This window comes from Cervus elaphus, chromosome 5 (assembly GCF_910594005.1).
Source record: "Cervus elaphus chromosome 5, mCerEla1.1, whole genome shotgun sequence".
NCBI lineage: Eukaryota > Metazoa > Chordata > Mammalia > Artiodactyla > Cervidae > Cervus > Cervus elaphus.
This window is the reverse complement of record NC_057819.1, coordinates 100,014,981-100,037,321: the sequence shown is the minus strand read 5'-3', so window position 1 is coordinate 100,037,321 and position 22,341 is coordinate 100,014,981. Positions and strand designations below refer to the sequence as shown.

Sequence of the window (22,341 nt, the reverse complement as noted above, 5' to 3'; positions counted from 1 at the left end):
CACTTGCTGGATCCTGGGCTTACCCTCTGGATCTGGGGTCCACTCCCGACTTTGTTCACCCCACACTCAGATATACTCTCTACCCAACTCACCACACCCCCGCGTAGAAAGAAATTGTATTCATCCATGTTGAGTTTCCCAGAAGTCTCCAGGATTTTGGCACACATCTGAAAACTGAATAGCAGCTTGTGGCGCTCAAAAAGCGTGCGGCAGGTGTACCTGGGAGGGGAGAGGGGTGGGGGGTGTGGGAGGCAGGATACTCAGCATCGAGGCTTCCTGGGTGAAGGCCCAACAATCACAGAGCCCTGCCTATAGGGAGGACCTTCATCAACCTCGAATCCAAACCTCCTGTACACAGCCTAGCCTTCAGGGCTCTAGAGAGAGGATGTAATTCTCCCAGAATCTCCTCAACACTGACTGGACCCCGGCTATGTGCCAGGTACTCTGCCAAGTCCTGAAGACACAAAGGTGAACGAATACAGTCTCTGTCCTGCTGTCCTCGAGGAAGTCAGGCAGAGTGGGGAGGACAAGCGAGAGACCATATGAGAGGACACGAGAGGTTACCATGTGACAAGATGAATCCTATACAAGAGTGGCAGCACTCCCCCTGCCTGGAGCAGAGCCGGAGGTGCAGCAGAGTTACCGTGATGTGGCAGAGAGGAGAGGAGAGGACGCCAGGGAGAGCTCAGATACAGGCCAAGGAGGCTGTGGTGGTGAGTAAACCATGGTGTGCAGGGCATCAGCGATCCTCAGGGTCCAGTGTAAGGAGGGGGAAGGTGAGGCTGGGGGGCAGGTGGCAGCCAAGGTATGGAGGACTTTATGGCTACTGGACACAAAACAACTACCACAGAATGGAAGCCGGGGCTGGGGTGGCATGGCCAGATTCATGTGTTTGAAAGGCTCATGTTGCTGACCACAGGACAGATTGGAGAGGCACAGAGCTGAAGGCAGAAGGACCTGTTGGGAACCCATGGGGGAATTCAGAAAGAAAGATCACAGCAGCCTCTACTGAAGTGAGTCATGGCAGTGGAGAGACCTGGGTGGGATGGGGGAACAGTGTGCAGGAAGAATCATGAGCAAAACCTGTGGACTGATCTGAGAGGTGAGGGACAGTGAAGAGCCAGGAATCTCTCCCAGTTCAGGTGGTTGGGAGGTGGCTGTTGGTGCCACTCAGGGGTGCAGCCCCTGAAGAAAGAGGGGAGACAACGAGTTGGACGTGAAACAGGTTGACCTTGAGGGGTCTGTGGGATGTCCAGGTGGGGGTCAGGAACCTCACTACGCAAAGTGGGAGCCACAGACCAGGAGCAGCAGCTTCACCCGGGAGCTTGTTAGAAATGCAGGCTCCCAGGTCCCAGCCCAGACCTACTGAGTCGGAGTCTACATTAGCCTATGTCCTGGACACATTAACCTTTTGAGAAGTGCTGGTACAGGGGAAGGTCCTCCACACAAGGCTAACGGAAGGGAGACACGGACTGGGACTGGTCAGCCCGTGAGTGATGGTCAGCCAGAGGGTGGACACTGTCCAGGGGAGGTGTATGGTGAGAAGAGCAGGGGACCAGGGGCGGTGGCAGGGTCAGCTCCAAAGCACAAGTAACCAGAGGGGTGGGCATGCACAGAGCCTCGGGGCCTCACAGAGGGCGCGCGCAGGGCGCGGCGAGGCGCCCAGACCTGTAGACAGCGTAGGTGTGGTACTCGTTCAGGTAGTCGATGCGGTCCTCCAGCTTGTTGCTGCGATGGCTCTTGTCGATGCTGAGGATAAAGAGGCTGATGTAGGCGTCCAGGGAGAACTGGTACATCGGGTCGATGCGGCCCATGTCGTTGAGCACGAAGAACAGCACAGAGGCCCGCTGGGCGCACGGGCGGTAAGCCTGCGGAGGGGGTGGAGTCAGGGTCGGAGGGGCGGGGGCTCGGAAAGGGGGCGGGGCCGGAGGGCGATGTAGCTCACCTCTCGGGCCAGGTCGATGTTGATCTCCGTGGTTTCACTGGTCTCCAGCTGTTCGGTCACCTCGGTGGCAGTTATCTTGGAGGTCCGCAGGGTGTTCACCAGCTGCACGTCATCTAGCAGGGAGCCCGTGGCCTCGTTCAGCAGCCTGGAGAAAAGCCAAGAGGCGCGTGGATAAAGGGGCTTCAGCGGGTGCTGCGCCCGGCCGGGAGTAGGGGAGGGGCGACCCCTCATCAGCATCCCCGGGACTGTAGTCAAGCCTGCGAGCAGACCCGCGGGCTGTGGGCTGAGGGAGGCAGGGTCTCACCGAAGGATCTCATCCTCCAGCTCCTTAAGCTTCCTTTTGCCAGCAGCGATATTGATGACCAGCGAGTCCTTCTGCTCCTCCAGCTCCGGCCGCTCCTTCCGGACCACAATGCCCAGCAGTTGGGCCTCCAGACCCTGAGATGGCCAGGACCCGTGGTAAGAATCCCACTCCAGTGACCTTTACCCTTTACATCCCTTTACACCTCTCAAGCCCGACATCCCCAGCTGCCCGACACAATCTCAGCCTTTTCTCAGTCCTGGCTGACTCTACAGCCCTCTGGATTCACTCTGGTTCAGTCTAGGCATCCTCCCCTACCCACCTGTTCTTTGACAGCGAAGTTGACAATGGTGGTCTTGGCTGAGGTCTCTGGGCTGTAGTGGGGGTTGGAGAGCTTGGTGGTGATGTAGAAACGGAAGTTAGGGTTGTATTCCACCTCCTTATCTCCGATGCGCATCAGCAACCGACCACCTGCACTGACAGGAGGGTCAAGGGCAGGGACTCCACATGACCAAGTGTGGGCTGACCCATTGTTCCCCAACTGGAATCCAGTAGCAGGGACTCAGCCTGCCTACGGCCCCAACCCAGGTCTGTGTGAATACAGGAACAGGGTAGTAGGAGACACAGCCAAAGACCCAATGCTTTCCTAACATGGGTCCGACCTGGCTTGTCTCAGCCCAACCCCCCATAAGCCTGGGCCCTGACCAATTCGAGCTACAGATTTGTTGAGCACAGGGTTGAGTGTAGGATCCAGATATTCCTGCACGTTCTGGAGCAGAACTGGATATCCAAACTGGATGGCGTTTTCTAGGATTCGGAGGTAATCGTTCATCTGCAGGTCGATGATCTGTAGGCCCTGGAAAGCAAGGAAAACTATGGAAGAAATGCTGAGGGATACAAGATCGGTTATAGCCAAAGGGTAGAACCTCAGAAAGAATCAGGCTTAGGAAGAGAATCTAAGGGGACATATCAGCCCTCCCCCATCCCCAGCCCTATACCTGATTTCCTTCCATGTTCTTGATCCATTTCAGGGCCTGGGCCTGCGGATCGATCATCAGCGCCCACCTGAAGGAGTAAGTGTGAGTCAGAAGATAGACTCAGCCTTCGCTCGGCCTTGTGCTCCCAGCAGCATCCTCACCTGTTGCCACGGGTGACAATGATGCCGTTCTCAGTGGAGAAGGCATCCGAGGGCAGCCCTTGAATGTTCCAGTCCCGAACTTTGGTAGGATTGGACAGGAAGTTATCGAATGTGAAGCGGGGTGAGCAAGGAACCTGCAGCTCTGAAATCTGTGTGGAAGGAGCCCCGAGCTTCAGCCTGGATATCAGAGCCCAGCACCCCTGCCCCTTCCCAACATCTCTGTTATTCCCAGAGGCTGTGATCTCAGAGCCCAGGAGCTCATGCATCACACCCGAGCCCTGCCTCACCTTCCTGATCCAGATTTGGTTGACAATCTCATCCCGGTAGTTGGTCAGGAAGGGCCCCATATAGGACAGGAAGGCAGCTGCCAGGAGACAGTCTCCCACCAAGTAGCCCAGATCCTCCTCCAGGCCCTGGAGGACAGCAGGGGAGGTAGGTGTAAGTCTTCCTGGGCCCCAGTACTGGAGGCACATGGACAACTCCGCAGGCACTCTCTCCTCTGGACATTGTCCAGATCAGAGGGAGTCTTTCCCTCTCCTAAATCCTTGTGCCCCAAGAACTCTACCCTACTCTCACGACTTTTGAGGTCCCCATCTTTTTTTTTTTTTTTTTTTTCATATTTTGGCTGTGCCCTGTGACTTGCAGGATCTCAGTTCCCTGACCAGGGATCAAACCCAGGTCGTGGCACTGACAGCGCCGAACCCTAACCACTAGACCACGAGGGGACTCCCTTGAGTTCCCCAACTTTAACAGCAATGTTTATTTCTTCTCTCTTTTTTTTGGTCGTGCCACATGGCTTGTGGGATCTTAGCTCCCAGGCCCTCGGCAGTGAGAGCATGGAGTCTTAATCACTGGACCACCAGGGAATTCAGCAGTGTTAGCTTCTTGTGATAAGGCCTAACCCTCTTGTGAAGCCAGGAGCTCACTGAGATCAGAGATGAGATGCCCCAGGTTGGCTTCAGTCAGGCCAGTGGGCTCTATCAGGGTCCTCGTGAGCGTTTTCCAGCCCCACCTATACAAGGAGGCAGATTCCTCCTGGCACAAAAGCCTCTCCTCACTATTCTCACCAAATGGGAGAGGAAGAACACCCACACCTCATTCTTGGGTGTCCCTACACCCAAGCATCACCATCATTTCCCCTCCTGTCCCTCCACCTAAATGGGCCTGGAGCTGGTGGCAGTGGTGGGCAACAGCGAGGAGAGCCAGGGGGCGCAGCTGGCCTCACCTTCACTGTCTCCTCCCATCGGGCCTTCTCGCCAGCTAGCCCGGACACCAGCATCCCAGCACGCTCCAGCTTCATCTCCATCTCCTCGGACCTCTTGCGAAGCTCCTCCTTCTGTGCCAGCTTCTCATCATACTGTTTCTTCAGCATCTCCAGTTTCTCAGCCACCTGGGAGGGATCAGAGTATGGGGATCTAACACAGGCTGGAGGCCAGACGATTCTGGCTTTGGATTACCCTTCTGCCATGTTGTGGCTCTATGACCTCAGGGAAAAATGATCTCTTGGAGCCTCAGTTTCCTCAGGTACAAAAAATTAACACCTACCCTGCAGGGTTGTTGTGAAGGAAAAAACAAGATCAAATATATGTGATCAGGTGAGTTGTCTTTCCTGAGCCTCCATCACTCCACCACTCCTTCCTTGAGCCTGGAAACTGCTTGGTCATGAACTCAAGGCTGAGGAAGAGACGGGCCTCTCGTAGCACAGGGATAAACCACACAGGATGTTTTGACAAGAGAGGACCAGATAGCACAAAAATAACCGCCATTCCATGTTGTTGAGAGAGAGACTTCTGAGTTCTCATCACAAGGAAATTTTCGTTTTTTTCCCAGCTATTGAGGTTGACTTCCAAGAACTTGGGAATGAGATAAGTAGCTCTCCAAGGAATTATTATTATTATTATTTTTGCCTGTGCCAGGAGGCATGTGGGGTCTTAGTTCCCCAACTGGGAATTGAACCCATGCCCCTGCAGTGGAAGCGTGGAGCCCTAATCATTGGACCACCAGAGAATTCCCTCCAGGGAACATTTTTTAAAGTAAAGTGGAGATTCAAAATGTCACCCTTGAGTGACTTGAGCATCTAAAGAAAGAAGGTGTCACTCAGGGATCAGATGGACCACTCAGAGGCTAGGGGCCCACAGGGAAAGTGTGCTCTGGCTCTCACACGCATGTGCCAGGTTATCTGGCAGGCTCTACTGCATGACACTTGTCATCAGGTTAACGCAACCACCTCCATGCACTGAGCCCACACTCATCAGCAACACTCTGATTATAATTTGGCTTCCCGTGGAGACTGGGCTCTTGGGAGGCAGCCAACCTACGTGATACATCTATATTTCATTATGTATTTTGTATGTTTTCACTGTTTTGATTTTCTACACAAGAAATAAATACAGAGGTTAAAAACCTAAATAATAAAATAAAGAGGTTATAAGGAAAAGCAACAGTCCTCTAGCCCACTTTTGTACTTAGTTCCATTCTTCAGTAGCAAATTATTTTTTAACCATTTCTCTTTTTATTTCTTCAAGTAATTACCTATCTCTGACTATTATGCTTATGCAGCTACTGTATGTATGTACGTATATATATATATATATATATATACACACACATGCATATATATATAGCTTTAAATTTTTGCAGTTTTAATCTTTTTAATTAAAAATAATTATGAAAAATTTCAAACCTAAGAAAAAGACTAATATAAGCAATACCTACACACCCATCACCCAGATTTAACACTTGTTAACATTTTGCTATATTTACTCCATCTACTTGTTTTTCGCAAAGTATTTTAAAGAATGTTACAAACTCATGACATTTCAACTTTAAATACCTCATAATGCATCTCTTTTTAGAAAAGGACATAGTCATAACACCATTATCACACCTAACATCTTTAACTTTTTTTGGAAATAACTTGTCCCATTTGTATCTTTTTTTGAATGGTGAATATGTTTCACACAAATCAACATTCCAAAGGAAGAAAAGTGTGCCCAGGTTTGTCTTCCTCCCACTCCCGACCCCAGCTCCCAGCCCCAACCTGAGAGGGGACCACTGTCATCAGTTTCTAGGGTAACTTTCCAGACCGAGTCCATCAATAGTAAAGAAAATGAAAGCACCGTGAGGGGAGTGCCACATTCACCACTGAATCCTTAGACCCAGGTAGTGCCCAGCACTCAATAAATATTTCTTGAATGGATGATGTTTTTCAAAAAGATAAATAGTAACATTCAATATCACTGTTTTATACTCTACTATTTTTCACCTGTCTTCAAATCCATTCTTGTCAAGCTGTCTCATTCTTTTTAACAGCTGCAAATTTTATGTATGATGGAACCACAATTTATATGACAAGTTTCCTACTGATGGACATTTGTGTCTTCCCAACGTTTTCTATAATTAAGGAAGCTGTAATGAGTGTCCTTGTACTTGCATAAGCACATCTTGACACTGCTAGTTTCTATTTTAATTGTGTTTACTTTGTGAATAGGTAACTTAAAAATTCAAGAGGCATGAAAGCATGAAAAATCTTCCTCCCAACCCTCTTCTCCATCTACCCAGCTTCCTTCTTGAGGTAGCCAATGTGACCTGTTTCTAGTTCATCCTCTATGAATACTACAAGTATATTTTATACAGTTGTTTCCTGCTTTATCAACATTAGACTATTTCTGTGAAATTAATGCAAGGATAGATGAAGATCTGATTCCCTTATATCAACACACCTCATCCCATTATCTCTACATCTAATAGTTTTTTCTTTTTTCCCCCAAGTATCACAATGTTTATCGATAGATACAAGTTATAAAAATCAGAACATGAACATGACTTGATAAATTAAGTGGACTTCATTTCAATACTATAATAAGAGGGACCAATTAAAATTCTCACCATTTGTTTCACACCCACAAAGACCACTTCAAGGGCATTTAGAATCTTTCAAGGGCTTCCCAGGTGGCGCTAGTGGTAAAGAACCCACCCACCCGTGCAGGAGACATAAAGAGGCAGGTTCGATCCCTGAGTTGGGAAGATTCCCTGGAGGAGGCCACGGCAACTCACTCCAATATTTTTGCCTGGAGAATCCCATGGACAGAGGAGCCTGGCCACCTACAGTTCATAGGGTCACAAAGAGTTGGACATGACTGAAGCTACTTAGCAAGCACACACAATCTCTCAAAATTTCCTAATAGTTTTATCTCTCCTACTGGCTACCTTTATATAATGTTAAATAACATCTAGTGTTATAAGTAATAAATTTATATTTTGTTTGTTTGTTTATTGCCACTGTGCAAGGCATGTGGGATCTCAGTTTGCCAACCAGGGATCAAGGATTAAACCTGTGCCCCCTGCAGTGGAAGTGCAGAATCTTAACAACTGGAAAGTCCCAACACGTTAAAACTGTGTTCCATTTTATCTGCTGCAAAAGCACTCCCCTGTTTTTCCCAGCTGTGTCCACTTCCCCAATTTTTAGGCGGTACTTTTATTTTTACATCGTTGAGGTTGACATGCAGAGGCCACACTGGGTCTTCTGTACTCCGTCTCTAGACTGATTATAAAGGTCAAATGCTAACAAACAGCGTCAATGTCATCATGATCCGGGTTGGTGCCCAGTGTGAACCAGGCTGGGCTGCTCATGGTGAGACACACTCAGACAGGTCAATGTGTGGACCGAACCGGTTATTAAATACTTTTTCTATTATCCCTGATGTGTTTTTTCTTTCAGAAATTCTTAGGGGTTGGCTGTGTCTCCTCTCTCTCTTCTGTTTTCTGTCTCTGGTTTTGACTTTTGTATTATGTTCTGAGATGCTGTCCTCCCACCCTTCTACCGAATGTCACACTTTGATCATTTTTAAATTTCCCAGAATTCTTTTCGTTTGGCCTTTTATCATCCTATTTTTGTTCTGTGGATGTCATTTCTTTCTTAATCACTCTCTCTGATGATACTAATTAGGTGAGGCCTGCTTTTTTCAAGTTTTCTCCATAACCTGAATTTTCTCTGGGTTTATTTTTTCCTTTGGGGTCACGGCTTGTTACGATTTTTTGTCTTGGTTGTTCCCTTGTGTGTTGGAAGACTTCCTCCAGGACTTTTTCTTACCCTTCTCCAGGGGAGGTGGTGACTGATCTGACTGGTAAAATTGGAAAGAGTAAACTGGGAATGCTCAACTGAGCTCAGACCCTTTCTTTTTAGGGGTGAGCACAAGTCCCACTCTGCCCCCCCAACAATGCCCAAGACCAGGTAAGTCTGTCTGAAGATGGGGGTCCCTACTAGGAGGGCCACTTGCTCACAGACATCTTCCACATCCTTCAGCCTAGACTTTATAGGTGATATTTTGGCCAAATGCCTTTTATTTCTCAATTTGCTTAGAACTCGGGCATAGAATAAGACTACTAGTTCTCAGATCCCTTCAAGAGTATACCTTTTGGACTTTCCCAGCAGTCCAGTGGTTAAGACACCATTCTTCCAATGCAGGGTGTGTGGGTTTGATCCCTGGTTGGGGAACTAAGATCCCACAACCCACATGGCATGACCAAAAAATGGAAAAAAAGAGAAAATGAAAAAAACAATGGCACAGGTTTAAAAAAAGAGAGAGTATACCTATATGCAGACCAGAAAACCCGCCAAGACATTTTTGACAGTGCTGGGGGTTTCCTGATCAGACTGCAGCGTGTGGACAGGTGTTCTGAGTAAGGTGAGTAAGGCTCATGTTAGGCCCAGTGGGTTTTTACACTTGTGTGGTTGACTTTTAACTTCTATGACTTCAGTGAAAGTCTTTAGGCCAACCCTGTGTTATTTTGACCTTGGCAGGTGGCTGTAGCTTTGTCCATGAATGAGTGGCTTTCTCTATAGAAACAGGATGTTTGAAGCAGGGCAATTTCTAGGAAATGGGGCTTGGGCAGGGGAGAGATGTAGTCTGCAAGTGTGGCCTTAATTAAGAGTTCTGTGGTGGGTGAAGAGTCTGTTCTGGGACTTCCCTGGTGGTCCAGAGGTTAAGAATGTACCTTCCAATGCCCAAGATTTAGTGGGATTAAATGACTTGCTGGTTACTGCCAGCACTGGGGATAGAACCCCACCTCCTGATTCCAATCCCCCACCATCTCGATTCATCATTACCTCTCAACCTCTCTTGAAATCTTCACTCTTTTACTCTCTTTTTTTCAAGCCTAAACACTCACTGGTATGGCCATCCACTAGGAAAGGTTTCTCACCTCTGGATGAATCATATCCTGGGCCAAATTAGGGGTTGTCCCCTTCACATGTGGAAAAAAAATGGGCCTGTAGGGTCAGCTGCCAACAGCGTCATTCTTGGGAGAAGCACTTGTAGGGCACCTCATATTACGTCTCTGGTGGGGGATCTCACACCACATTTTGAGGACCTCTAGTTGGTAAGAGTAAGCAAACAGGGAACTGAAATTTCTCCTTTGTTACTGAAAGTGTAAGATGCAAATACAGCTTTCAATAGAACTTCAGAATCAGGCATGCTGAGCCACCTGCTGGCAGCTAGCACTGTGCTGACCCTGGGCTCCTGCCAGGCCAACCAAGTAAGAATCTCTGGGGGAGCCTGGAAATCAGCTGTTTGAAGCCTTCTTTCCCGTCAGAGTAACCCAGAGGTGGGAAACACTGAACATAGCACTTGAGGTCTGGGAAGAGGCCCAGAGTCCAGCTATATTACATTTCAATCCAAATCTTGAGTAAATAATTTTAACTATTACTCATTTGCTTGGATCTCTGAAAATATATATTTTCCCTAGGTCCGATTCTGACACACAGCAAAGGTTAGGGACCCCTGGCTTGGAAACTGCCCTAGAAACCTCAGAAATGGGTCAGAATGGAATCTTCTTTGTGTGTATGTGTGTGTCCATGCTGGATCTTGGTTGCAGCACATGGGCTTAGTTACCCTGAAGCATGTGGGATCTTAGTTCCTGATCCAGGATCAAACCCGTGTCCCCTGCATTGGAAGGCAGAAGTTACTTTCAAGGGAGGGGAACTAGTGATTAGAGAGCAGAAGGTGAAAGGGAGAATTCTTACTGCTTTTGTCCTTTTGAATTTCAAACCATGTGGATATATTTATACTACCTATTAAATCAATGATAGAAAATTAAATGATAGACTGGAAGAATTTTAAACTCTTGATAATAGCTCTTATATTCTGCCTGATAGGAGAGTTACTTGTGCATGTATCTGGTAGGAGAGCACCTTCTGGATTATCTAGCCCTCTCACAGGAAATAACCCTCTCTACCTCCAGACGACAACCCCAGGCTCCAACACCCTCGTATTCCTCCAGGTCTAAGCAGCAATGTGACATCCTAGCCCCATCCCCTGAGCAAAGACCCATTTGCTACACAGATTTCATCACTGTCTCAAGATCCTTCTCCAAAGGACCCCAACAAAGGATGGCGAACACTGCCAGCTCCAGGTCAGTTGTGGAAAGGGCTCCCTGGAGACAGCGCCCCTGTGCCTTTGTAACCCTCTCAACTGACTTAGCTTTCGAGCCAGAGGCAGCCATCTAAACAAGGCACAGAGTGGGAGGCAGACAGGACTATAAGGAGGAGGGGGTAGAATTAGGGAGAAATAAACAGAAAGAAAGCATCATAGAAATCGAAATCTGGGAGAGCTACCACCTCGGAAAACGGAAAACATAGGTACGAGGCTCACCTCGCGCAGCTTCTCCTGAGCCTCGGCCAGGGCCGCTTGCTTCTCCTGAAGCTGGGCCAACGCGGCGTTCATGCGGATCCGCTTGGGCTCTACCACCCGGTACAGCCGCCCGTAGAGCTGCAGGGAGACAGCAGGCACCCTCTCACTCGCCACCCACTCACCTGCCATGAGCCTTCCATCCCCCTCCTCCCAGCCGGCCTCACTGCTCCCACCCCGCCTGTCACCGCCTACCTCCATGGCCCGAACCCACATGCAGAGAGACTTGGCGGCCAGTGACACGCGGCCGATGATGTCAGGCTGGAAGTCAGGCTGGGCACAGTAGGCTCCGATCTTCTTCAGGACCTTGTCTGAGATATTGTCTTTATCAAAGTGGATCAGTGACTTGATGAAGTTCTGTTCCCCTGGGGGATGAAGATTGGGGGCCTCACCTCCACTGCTCAGGCACAGCCACATGCTCCCCGGGCTCAGTTCCCAAGGCCTGACCTCATCTCACAGTCCCTCCACTGGCCATGCTCCCTCATCTAGACCCTTGAGGCTCCCAGAGCCTCCACAACCTCCCCAGCCTCTCCTCCCATCACGTACCTTCCACCCTCTCAGCCTGACCACCCATCCCACACACCATTCTGTCTATATACTTTGCACCTTCTTCTAGGGCAGGGGTCACCAAACTATAGCTTACAGGCTACATTCCACCAATAGAACTCAGAGCAGGAAAAATATCACAAGAGTAAAAGAGACCCTTGTTTTCCCTTTTCTGATTCTTTTCCTTTTGCGGGGTGGGGAGCAAAGGCACTCCTGTCCTTAGATTCTGTAATACATTCCAATATCCCTACGACAACTTCTCCCTTTGGGGGTGTGTGTGTGTGTGTGTGTGCGGCTGAGTCATGGTGCGTGTGGGATCTTCTGACGAAGGATTGAACCCACTCCCCTTCACTGGAAGCTCAGTCTTAACCACTGGACCACCAGGGAAGCCCCTCTTTCTTTTTTCTTTTGTTTGCTTAAATGAAGATGAGTTACCTACAACCGAAGACACCTTACCTGATGGTTATGCCTCCTCTTCCCCACCAGGCTCTGTGCTTTGAGAATGGGCACAGTGCATCCTTCATCTCTGTCTCTCTGAGCACCTGACACCCAGGAGATGATCAGAGGAATGCTGGGTGGACTGGCATAAATTACCTTCCAGTTTCCTGGCTCACCTAGCTGCCTCTTGGCCTCTGCCCAGGTGGGGTCATTGCCTCGAAGGATCATGACTGCCTGCAACACCATCTCCACCTGGGCCGGGGGCCGTCCGTAAGACTTGATCTCTCCTATGTCCTTCTTGTTCAGAGACTCCAGGGCCTGAGAAAAGGGATGAACTTGAGAACCAGAGTCAACTCAGGTGGCAAGACGGATCCTTTATGGAGACAGGATTAGCTGAAGTTCCCCTCTTCTCCTCCCTTCCAAGGGGACTTTGAGAACAAGGAAGGCCAGCCCAGTCTCCTTCCTGCGCCTTCCCATCCTGATACCCGCATGGCCTCTTCCAGGGCTGGTAATGCCTCTTCCAGATCCTTCTGGGCATTGTCAGCCAGTGCCTGGCACTTGACTTCCTCAATCGCGATCTTCTCGCTATTGGCTGTGACGGCCTAGGGATAAGAGAAGACGAGGGTTCTGTCTTCACCTTGAGCAGAAGTGGGGGTGATGGTGCTAGTGGTAATGACGCAAGAGAAAGCTAAAGAAGACTTGAGGAGTGGAACTGGCAGCCCCTGCCCTATAACTTATGGAGGCTGGGAAGGCCCTCTGCCCGGTGGGCACAGGGAATAGGGGATGTGAGGGGCAGGGGCGATCTGGGAGGGGCGGGGGCACCTTCTGCTGCTCATCCGCTTCCCGCTTCTGCTGCACGATGATGACCAGGTACTCCTCACACTGCTTCTGGAACTCAGCCACCTTTTTCTTGGCATCCTCCAGCTCCAAGGACATCACTTCCACCTTTTCCCTAGTTTCATCGATCTTAAACAGCCCTGTCCGCAGCTTATTGGCCTGGTCCAGCAGCTCCTGCCGCTTCTCTGCCAGCAACCTAGGGGACAGAGTAGGATCAGGAACCCCAGGAGGCTGGGCCCCCAGAAAGGAGAGGCCCATGTAGCCTCCCTTCCCAGCGTGGCTCTGGTCTCTGACTTTCTGCTTGTTGCCACCACCACCACCCTAGTCAGATCTCTATCATTTCCTTGCCTGGATCATTGCCAACAGCCTCCCAACTGGTCTTCCTGTTTCCGGACTCTCATCCCTCTCATTTATTCTACACACCGTTGTCAGAGTTGGTATGCTGGCTACCGTTTTCATTGCACCACTTCCCTACCTGAGGCCTTTCTACTGCGCAGCAATTCCCCACTGTGCAGCAGGCAGCGGGGCTGCAGGGAACCAGAAAATGCAAACTTCTATCAAGGAGGTGGCCATCCCTGGGCTTCAGTTCAGTTCAGTTCAGTTATGTCCGATTCTGTGACCCCATGAACCGCAGCATGCCAGGCCTCCCTGTCCATCACCAACTCCCGGAGTCTACCCAAACCCATGTCCATTGAGTCAGTGATGCCATCCAACCATCTCATCCTCTGTCATGTCCTTCTCCTCCTGCCCTCAATCTTTCCCAGCATCAGGGTCTTTTCAAATCAGTCAGCTCTTCACATCAGGTGGCCAAAGTATTGGAGTTTCAGCTTCAACATCAGTCCTGCCAGTGAACACCCAGGACTGATCTCCTTTAAGATGGACTGGTTGGATCTCCTTGCAGTCCAAGGGACTCTCAAGAATCTTCTCCAATACCACAGTTCAAAAGCATCAATTCTTCAGCGCTCAGCTTTCTTTATAGTCCAACTCTCACAACCATACATGACTACTGGAAAAACCATAGCCTTGACTAGACAGACCTTTGTGGACAAAGCCCTGGGCTTCAGCCTGGTTTTTTCCATTTGAGAGTGAATGTGGAATTGTACCGCCACAATTTCTGATGTTTCAAGACAGACTGGAAATCTGGAGGTTTCCAAGGCTTCAAGTTTTAAATGTTGGCAACTCATTCACAAAGTTTTAATATTGTGCAGTCCACCCAAAAATGTCTAAGAAAGATTGTTTTCTGAATTAAATACTAAATATGGGCTTCCCAGGTGGTGCAGTGGTAAAGAATCCGCCTGCCAGTGCAGGACACACAAGAGATGAGGGTTTGATCCCTGGGTTGGGAAGATTCGCTTGAGTAGGAAATGGCAATCCACTCCAGTATTTTTGCCTGGAAAATTCCATGAACAAAGGAGCCTTGGCAGGCTACAGTCCATGGGGTCGGAGTCAGACATGACTGAGTGACTGAGCACGTAGGCACATGCATGTAAATTGCTTAACACAGTGACGGGGAAATCATAAACAGGATGGAAACCTATGGGCCCAGGGAAAGCAAGGACTTGATTTTGTTAACTGGCATATATATTACAAGTATCTAAAATAGTGCCTGGCACAGAGTACATGCTAAAAAATACTTGTTAAATGAATGAATTAATGTTGGCTATCATTATTACTACAAATGGCTTTTTCTTCACCTTGATTGAAATACTAAATCCAATAAACAAGAGGTTTCTTTTTTATTTTTTTATCCTTTTCTTATATCCTTCAAAGCAAATTATTGTGCTCTGCACATAAAAAGATAGTCAATACAACTTAATGAATGAATATATAACTTGGGAATGGTGGAAAGTCTAGAAGATATTAAAGGCAGAGAGAAGAGGATATATACTGCCAAATATACCCATGATATAATGTCACAGTTGCAATGTGGTTGGGATCAGGGACATCATTATTCCAGGAGACAAGGACACAGAGGTATATAAAGGGGTCACAGCCAGAGGGCCCCTGAGATGGCCACGTCCCCTGGAACCCCTCTCTTGGTTTAACTTCCTGGACAGAAACAAGCCCCCTGCCTCTCTGCCCTCAGATCCCAGTCCTCGAGTCAGTCCCCTTGGCCAGCTCCTAGACATTTTCCAAGACATCATTTCACCAATAGCCCTCAAAAGACACCAAGCTCCTGGGAATTCCCCAGTAGTCCAGTGGTTAGGACTCTGTGCTTTCACTGCAGAGAGCACGGGTTCCACCCCCAGTCAGAGAACTAAGATCCCACATGCCACAAGGTGCGGCCAAAACAAAACCAAAAAATCCACCAAGCTCCCAGGCCCTCTGTGCCCCCTACTCTGCCATCATACTTTTTATATCCAGACACAAGTTCCAGGTAGTTAGTGGGCGTGACGTAGTTGTGTCTTCGAAGTTCCAACAGCATCTTCTGGGAATATGTGGCCACTGACCAGTGCATGGTGACGAAGATCTGGGCCACTTTCTTGTGGATCTGAGGTTGATGCATAGAGGTTATGAGACAGGGCAGGAGTAGAGGCAAACGGAGAGTGGAAATGGGTGGGGGTGTAGGGGGGTGAAGAGAGATGGGGAGGAGGGCCTCACGTTCTCCTGGGTCCCCAGATCGGCTCCCATCAGGTACTTCTCAGCCACCTCCAGCAGGGCCTCGCGTGGCCACTCTGAGAACCAGTTAATGGTTGTGCAGTTCACCAAGGCTGGGTATTGGCGGATCCAGTTCCTGGCGGGGGTTGTGAGAGGCAGTTAAGTCCATTTGCAGACTTGGCCTTCAGCTACGGTCTTTGCCACAGGTTCACTCATTCCCTAGGAACCCCGAAGCCCCATTTTTGTGCTCCTGTGTCGCCTTGTCCAGATTCTGCTCCCCTCAAAGCTGGTTCGGTGCAGGATTTAGAAACAGCTTCTGGGGTCAGAAAGAGCTAGTTTCACACCAACCAAATATGGATCTTGGACAACTGGCATAACCTTTTGAACATCAGTTTCCTCACCTCGAATAACAAATAACAAAGCATACTAACTAAAGTTGTTAGGGGATTCAATGGGGTGACACATGAAGGATGCTTAGCCCAGAGCTTGGTACATGGTAAACACAACACAAGCCAAAAATATTCAAAGATAAACAAATTGGTGACCCCAACTGCCCCTCTGCATAAGTTCTCTGTCCTTCCCCTCCTTTCTGATGCCCTTGAAAATACGGAGAATGGATCCCATGTGGTGCAGACACACAGGGAATATTATTCAGCCTTAAAGGGGAACGGGATTCTGATGCTGGCTACATGGATAAACTTTGAAGACGTTATGCTAAGTGAAATAAGCCAGTCACAAAATGACAAATACTGCATGATTCCACGTCTGTAAGGTATCTAGGGGTGGTCACTCACAGAAACCGAAAGTAGAAGGCTGGCTACCAAGGCCTGGGGGTGGTGGGAGAAGTGGGCAGTTCCCACTGGGTATCCAGTTACAATCCTACACAAGAATGCTTTGGGGATCTGCTGCATAGCAGTGTGAATGTACTTAAAAACAGTTAAAGTGGTAAAATTTAAGTTTTTTTTTAAACCACAATTAAAAACTTGAAAACGAAAGAAAAAGAAGAAACAGCCTTCACCTTCCAGAAAAATAAACAAAACTGATCTACCAAAAGGGAGAGGGTGAGCCCCATGTAAGTAACAGGAACTCGCTGAAAGCAGGCACAGGCTGGGACTTGTGCCTGGTGGTCCAGTGGCTAAGACTCTGCGCCTCCAACGCAGGGGGCCCAGGTTTGATCCCTAGTGAGGGGACTAGATCCCACACTGCACAACTAAAGATCGCGCAGGCTGCGACAAGGAGACGCGGAAACGCGTGTGGCGCGGCGGGACAGGCTGGCGCTACTCCAGAGTCTTGAATGCAGAAGGCAGGGAGACCAGGAGCGGGGAAGAGTGCCTCCCGCCCCCCCCCCCCCCAACTCCCGAGGGAGAAGAAGGTCGACACGCGAGTCACCTGAAAGGGTCGCCCACGGGGCTGAGGCAGAGAACGATGTGCAGGTTGTTCCGCACGCGCTCGATGAGGTAGGTGAAGAGGCTGTCCGAGGACTCCGGCACCTGCTCAGCGCGCGCCTGGTCTATGATGAGCGTCTGGATCTGGTGAGCGCCGGCGCCAGTCAGAGGGCGGAGGTTTCCAGGACAGCACCCAGGGAGGGAGGGACGAGGGAACAGCGCGGGACACGGGGTGTGGGTTTTCAGGCCGCTCTGCCCACCAAGGTCCGGGGAGGGAAGAAGGCCCAAGAGGAACAGTTCTCCCACCTAATGGGGGAGCTGGAGAGGGGGCGCAACAGCGGCATCCTCCGGGCTTAGGAAAGCCGGAATCAACTGGTAGTGGGTGTAGAAGCATCGCACCTCTTCGAATTCATCCGCCTTATAGAGATTGGGGACCTCGCCCGAGCTAAGGATGTTGTTGATGTCCTCTAGGAATGATTCGTCAGCAATCTGGGTGTCCACGAAAAGGAAGGACGTGGCCTTGAGCTCCACCCCAGCCTGGCGATACAGACGCTTGATATCTGGGCCAGAGGAGACAGAGACCTTTCAGATTCACCCTTCTGTCTGTCTTTCCTCTTCTATTGATTAGAAAGCCCTCCCCCAGCCAGGGACACATACAGGACACCATCCTCCCTACCTGGCTTCCCTCCCTCCTGCTATTTCGCTCTCAGCCCCAAACCCACTTCCATCTCAGAAACCCAGCCTTACCATCTCGGAATTCCTGCCTCCGGTAATGTTTGGTGACCTCAATCTGGAAGGTGATGTACTCGCAGATGGATGAGGCCAGGCGGGCCAGACTCTGACGCCCACTGCCCCCAATGCCCACCAAGAGCATGTTGCCCCGAGGCTGTCCAATGACCCGCACGATCCGTGTGACTGGAGGGAAGGAGGGAGGATAATGAGTTGGCTGAGCAAGCTCAGGGGACCTCCAGGCCCTAGGCTGGGGGCTGGGACACCTGACACTGCAGTAGAGGGACCCACCAGTGTGGGAAGAGGTCAGTGCCTGAAGCTCCGGTAGCAATTCAACATTCAACCTTCACCATGTCTGTTAAATACCATCATCAAAGAAAATGTCCGCCCACGGACACAAGCGCATCTGGGGTCAGGGAGGAGGGCAACTTCTGGGGCTCAATTTGGGAAAGATCTGGGAAGACATCCCCATTTCCTTGGAGTACCCTGTCACTGGGGTGCTGGAGAAGGGCCAGGAACAGGAAGTGCTCACTGTGCTCGATGGCCTCTCGGAAGAGCACCAGCTGCATTGGCACGACAGCGGGTGACAGGTTGTACTCGTTGAGTGCCGTCTCCATGGCTGTCTTCAGGACCGTCAGATCCGTCAGGTCCTCGTACACCTTGGGCTCCCTCAGGAAGTCCCCTAGGCCATGGGAAGACGGGGCAGATTCCAAATGCCTGGTCCTCCCCAGGCTTCCCCAGAGGGCCCTTTCCTCCCTGGGCCCCAGTGCCCTGCCTCTTCTTCTAACCCGTCTCCTAAGAATCTGCAGCCTACAGGGGCCACCTCTTCTGGCTCACCAAAGATGGGAGAACGTTTGTTGGGACAAAGGTTATGAAACGTCAGGTCAAAGAAGGAGCCGAGTCTGTCACTTAGGATGCTCACAAAGGCTTCCATGTCTGCGGCGTCAACCAGTCGGTCAGAAAAGACTCTGTTGGGAGGGAGCTGGGGTGAGATCTGGGATTGAAGACAGAGGCCCTGGGGAGGGGAGCAGGAGGTGGGGGTGGGGGAGTAGAGGCTTGGGCTTGGGGAGGCCTAGATCTGGCGGGGCACAGCACCCTCACCGGAAGCATTCATGGATCCAAAGTCGGGTGATGCTGGACTTGGTATCATGGAAGTCCTTGTTGGCCCTCAGCATGCCCTGGAACACCTGGGAGAGGGGCGTGGCCAGTGGGATGGAGGGAGGGAAGAGGGTCCCTCCAGAAGTTATAGAGGAAGTGACATTCCAGGATGGGGTGATTTGGGGTGTGTGGGATGCTCCCGCACTCCGGGGCTTACTTTGAGGAGGGAGGGGAGAATACCTCCAAGGAGGCTGTGCTTGGCCCAGGGGCAGGGTCAGATGGAGTTTCACCTTGGAGATGTCTCGAAGGTTAAAGAGGTAGTGGATCTTGGCGGGTGTGGGCAGGAAGCGCTGCACCACAGTATTGTACACGTCCAAGGTGGCCTCGGTCACCACGTTCCCAATGGGTTTCACCTCTTCCTCAAAGTCCTGGAGCTTTTGGTTGATCATGGTGCCAAATATCCGGATGATCTGGGACTCCTAGAAACAGGCCCTCAGACTCAATCTCGCAGCTCCTGGCCTTTCAGCCAAGGCGGGGACTCGGGTCAGTGGAGTAAAGCACTTGGGAGCAGAGTGGGGAGGGGGGGCACAAAAAACCCCTCAGAAATCAAGAGAAGTCATGCTTTAGTGTAATATTTAAAAATCAGAATTAATGCAAACTGTCCACGATGAACAGATGCGAACATTTTAAATAAAGACAGGATCCGTACTGTTGGTTTTTTCTTTTGCCTTGGGCTCTCGTGTAGCTCAGCATGGAACTATACTGATCTTGTATTTGTTTAAAACGTTGGTGTTTTGTTCATCCTGAATTTTGGTATTGATTTTTTAAAATATTGCATTAAAATATTATTTATCTTGATTTCTGAGGTTTGGGGACACCCCTGGGTTCCCTCCTTGCCTCCCCTAGCTGCTCTAGTCTCCTCTTTGGAGGGTGTGCCTTCCTTAATCTGCTCAGGCCCCACTCTGTGCCCACTGGGACTGTCAGGTTTCACACGCCAGAGCCAGCTCAGCAGAGGCAAAGGTGCCTGCAGAGAGCAGAGAGTCTCCCCTCCAAGTATCAGAGCTCCGTGGACGCAGCTTGTGATGTGCGCCCTTGTTCTCCAGGACACGGGTTGTTTTGCCTTCTATAGCCCCTCCCTCAGCCCCCAGGATGCCCTCACCGTGGGGAAGGTCATGTTGATGATGTTAAATCGACTCTGCAGCCTTGGGGAGATGACGGTCCGTCCACCCCCAGGAGGGCCCATGGCAGCCATCAGGAACATGTCCTAGACAGCAAAGACCAGACCGGGCGGGTGGGGTGGGGGGAGACAGGCAGGAGGTGGGGAAGAGGAGGGGCAAAGAAATGGGGAGGATGTTCGAGGAGCCAGGAGGAAGAGAAGGGATGGAGGGACAAACGGGAAGAAGAAAGAACAGGAAGAAACATGGAATAATGGGGGCAGGGAAAGGAAGGGGTTTGGGATGTTTTTAATGTCCATAGAGTTACTAAGGCAACTAATTTGTTCTTATTTCTTTCTCTTTTTTTGGCCGTGCCATTCAGCATGTGAGATCTTAGTTCCTTGACCAGGAATTGAACCTAGGTCCTTGGCAGTGGAAGTGCTGAGTCCTAACCACTGGACTGCCAGGGAATTCCCTATTTGTTCTTATTTCATCATTATAATCCATGTTCCCAACTTGGAAAATAGAGGTAAGTTAAAAACACACACACACACATTTGATAACATCTTCTGGACATTTTCTTCTATTTTAATATATATATTAATATATACTTGTATCTGTATATGTATGTTCTTTCTCTGAAACATATGAATCTATTATTAGTTGAGTTTCGGACCCTGAGTGTCAGATAGATGAGCGACCCAGAAATCAGGCTGAAATGACTGCCCACTGATTCAGGAAAAAGAAACGAGATGTTCAGGATCCCGTGGAAGAACAGCCAGGACTGACAGGAGATTCCTGGATCCTGGGTGGGGAGTGGAGAACCAGTATCAGGGAGGTGGTTCCTGAAACAATGGGAGGCGGAGAGGCCTGGAGAGGGGTGTTGTGGGCGGCTCTGGTTGGCATCAGCATTGCCATGGAAGCGAAGTGTAAGAGGCCTGGGAAAGGAGTGGAAGTTGGAGGACAGGCTCCCTTGGTCACAAAGCACAGGGAAGTCAATGAAGAGAGTTACCGACAGGAATTGATAACCGAGGAGCCAGATGTCTTAGCCAGGGTCCTAAGAAAGGCAGGACCCTCCTCTGTGGGGAGGAACACAGGCTTACAGGACTTTATCCTGGGTCCCAGTGGAACAGGGACAGAACCCATCATGGGAAGGAACAGAGACTCGGAGAACAGATTCTCTGGATGCTTACTCGAATGTACTTGATGGTCTGCTTCGTTCGATCATACCAGAAGCCATAGTCAATCCAGAGGCGAATCAGCTCCAGCGGGGGCTGGGACCCAAACATGTCCTTGGCTGGCATGTTGAGGTCATCCATGAAGGTGATCATGCTTTTGCCTCCGAAAGGCACATAGACACCCTTGGTTCGCTTCTCCACCCTGCTCTCAATGATGCTCTGCACATTATTGGACGTGGTCTGGTGGGAAAGGTACAGAATGAATGCTTGGATCCCGAGAGAGAAATCCAAGGTTAGAGAGGCATGTCCAGCGGGCACTTGGCTCCCAAAGGGGAGCAGAGACAGGGAGAGAGCAGGAGCTGGCAACCTGGCGCCGGGTCCTACCACACACCTGCGCAGACATGTTGACTGTGAGCACTGACCACTGGCCAGAGGGCAAGGACTGCAGGACACTCTGGGCGATGGAGGTCTTTCCAGTCCCCACAGGACCCACCAGCAGCACGGGGTTCTGGCTGGCCACCATGGTGCTCACCAGGTAGTTGTAGCGGACAGTGTCGACAGTGGGCACCATGATCTTATAGAAGGGGGAGCTGGGGGTGGGGAAAGGGACTGTGTCTCAAGATCGTGGCCCACTCTTTTCTAACTCCCGCTTCCTTCTGCTCCCCACTCTTCCTCCGGCATCACTGCTCTCTGATCACCCACCCTGCCTCCTGTGGGGCCTGAGGATCAGGCATTCTCCTCAGGGACCCTGTCCCATTTCCTCTATCTTCTGCTTCCTGTCCTGGAAAGTCATCTCAACTCTCTGGCCACATCTCCCCCCAACGCAATCCCAAGCCTGACCCGCCCCCCAGGCCCGGCTCTGACTTTGGAGGGTAGCGCCAACTCTTAGGGAGCTTATCTTCAAACGATGTCCAGCCCCGCATCTTTGGGTCCACGAAATACTCGTACACTGTGTCCTGAGGAGGGAATGTGTGTCAGATTACCAAAGCCCGCCTTTGGCTTTCCCTGCCCAGAGAAAGCACTCATAGATCACTGGGAGGAAGAAAGAGAGCTGGGTGGCAGGCTGAGGCTCAAGATGGCTGAGGATCAAGGATATAGAAAAACAAGTCAGCTGGGTTGGAGGGCCCTGACCTTATTGGGAAAAGTGCCCTCGATCTCTCGGAGGTAACTGTCGATCTTCTTGCGGCCCTCCTCATCCACAGAGGCACACACCGACCAGATCATGCTGAACACAAATGTTAGCTCTACCATGGAGGCAAAGTTGTCACTGTCAGCTGGGTTTACCTGCATGGAAAAGGAGAAGAGG

General features: G+C 50.4%; 1 protein-coding gene across 1 annotated transcript in view; it reads right to left on the bottom strand.

Annotated features, from left to right (window-relative positions):
• The window catches only part of DNAH2 (dynein axonemal heavy chain 2), a 106,025-nt gene that overhangs the window by 10,059 nt on the left and 73,625 nt on the right, over positions 1 to 22,341 (bottom strand). Inside the window, exons 45-73 of the mRNA XM_043903749.1 lie at positions 22,167 to 22,319; positions 21,900 to 21,991; positions 21,427 to 21,625; positions 21,051 to 21,275; positions 19,863 to 19,967; positions 18,994 to 19,182; positions 18,707 to 18,792; positions 18,443 to 18,573; positions 18,138 to 18,287; positions 17,624 to 17,791; positions 17,276 to 17,436; positions 16,881 to 17,020; positions 15,495 to 15,627; positions 15,245 to 15,384; positions 12,879 to 13,089; positions 12,542 to 12,658; positions 12,233 to 12,374; positions 11,268 to 11,437; positions 11,037 to 11,153; positions 4,610 to 4,774; positions 3,672 to 3,797; positions 3,385 to 3,533; positions 3,245 to 3,311; positions 2,952 to 3,102; positions 2,569 to 2,717; positions 2,250 to 2,383; positions 1,946 to 2,090; positions 1,669 to 1,868; positions 93 to 219 (exon numbers count right to left, since the gene is read on the bottom strand). Of these exons, the coding sequence (XP_043759684.1) occupies positions 93 to 219; positions 1,669 to 1,868; positions 1,946 to 2,090; positions 2,250 to 2,383; positions 2,569 to 2,717; positions 2,952 to 3,102; positions 3,245 to 3,311; positions 3,385 to 3,533; positions 3,672 to 3,797; positions 4,610 to 4,774; positions 11,037 to 11,153; positions 11,268 to 11,437; positions 12,233 to 12,374; positions 12,542 to 12,658; positions 12,879 to 13,089; positions 15,245 to 15,384; positions 15,495 to 15,627; positions 16,881 to 17,020; positions 17,276 to 17,436; positions 17,624 to 17,791; positions 18,138 to 18,287; positions 18,443 to 18,573; positions 18,707 to 18,792; positions 18,994 to 19,182; positions 19,863 to 19,967; positions 21,051 to 21,275; positions 21,427 to 21,625; positions 21,900 to 21,991; positions 22,167 to 22,319 (4,242 nt within the window). The remainder of the gene's footprint in view (positions 1 to 92; positions 220 to 1,668; positions 1,869 to 1,945; positions 2,091 to 2,249; positions 2,384 to 2,568; positions 2,718 to 2,951; positions 3,103 to 3,244; positions 3,312 to 3,384; positions 3,534 to 3,671; positions 3,798 to 4,609; positions 4,775 to 11,036; positions 11,154 to 11,267; positions 11,438 to 12,232; positions 12,375 to 12,541; positions 12,659 to 12,878; positions 13,090 to 15,244; positions 15,385 to 15,494; positions 15,628 to 16,880; positions 17,021 to 17,275; positions 17,437 to 17,623; positions 17,792 to 18,137; positions 18,288 to 18,442; positions 18,574 to 18,706; positions 18,793 to 18,993; positions 19,183 to 19,862; positions 19,968 to 21,050; positions 21,276 to 21,426; positions 21,626 to 21,899; positions 21,992 to 22,166; positions 22,320 to 22,341) is intronic.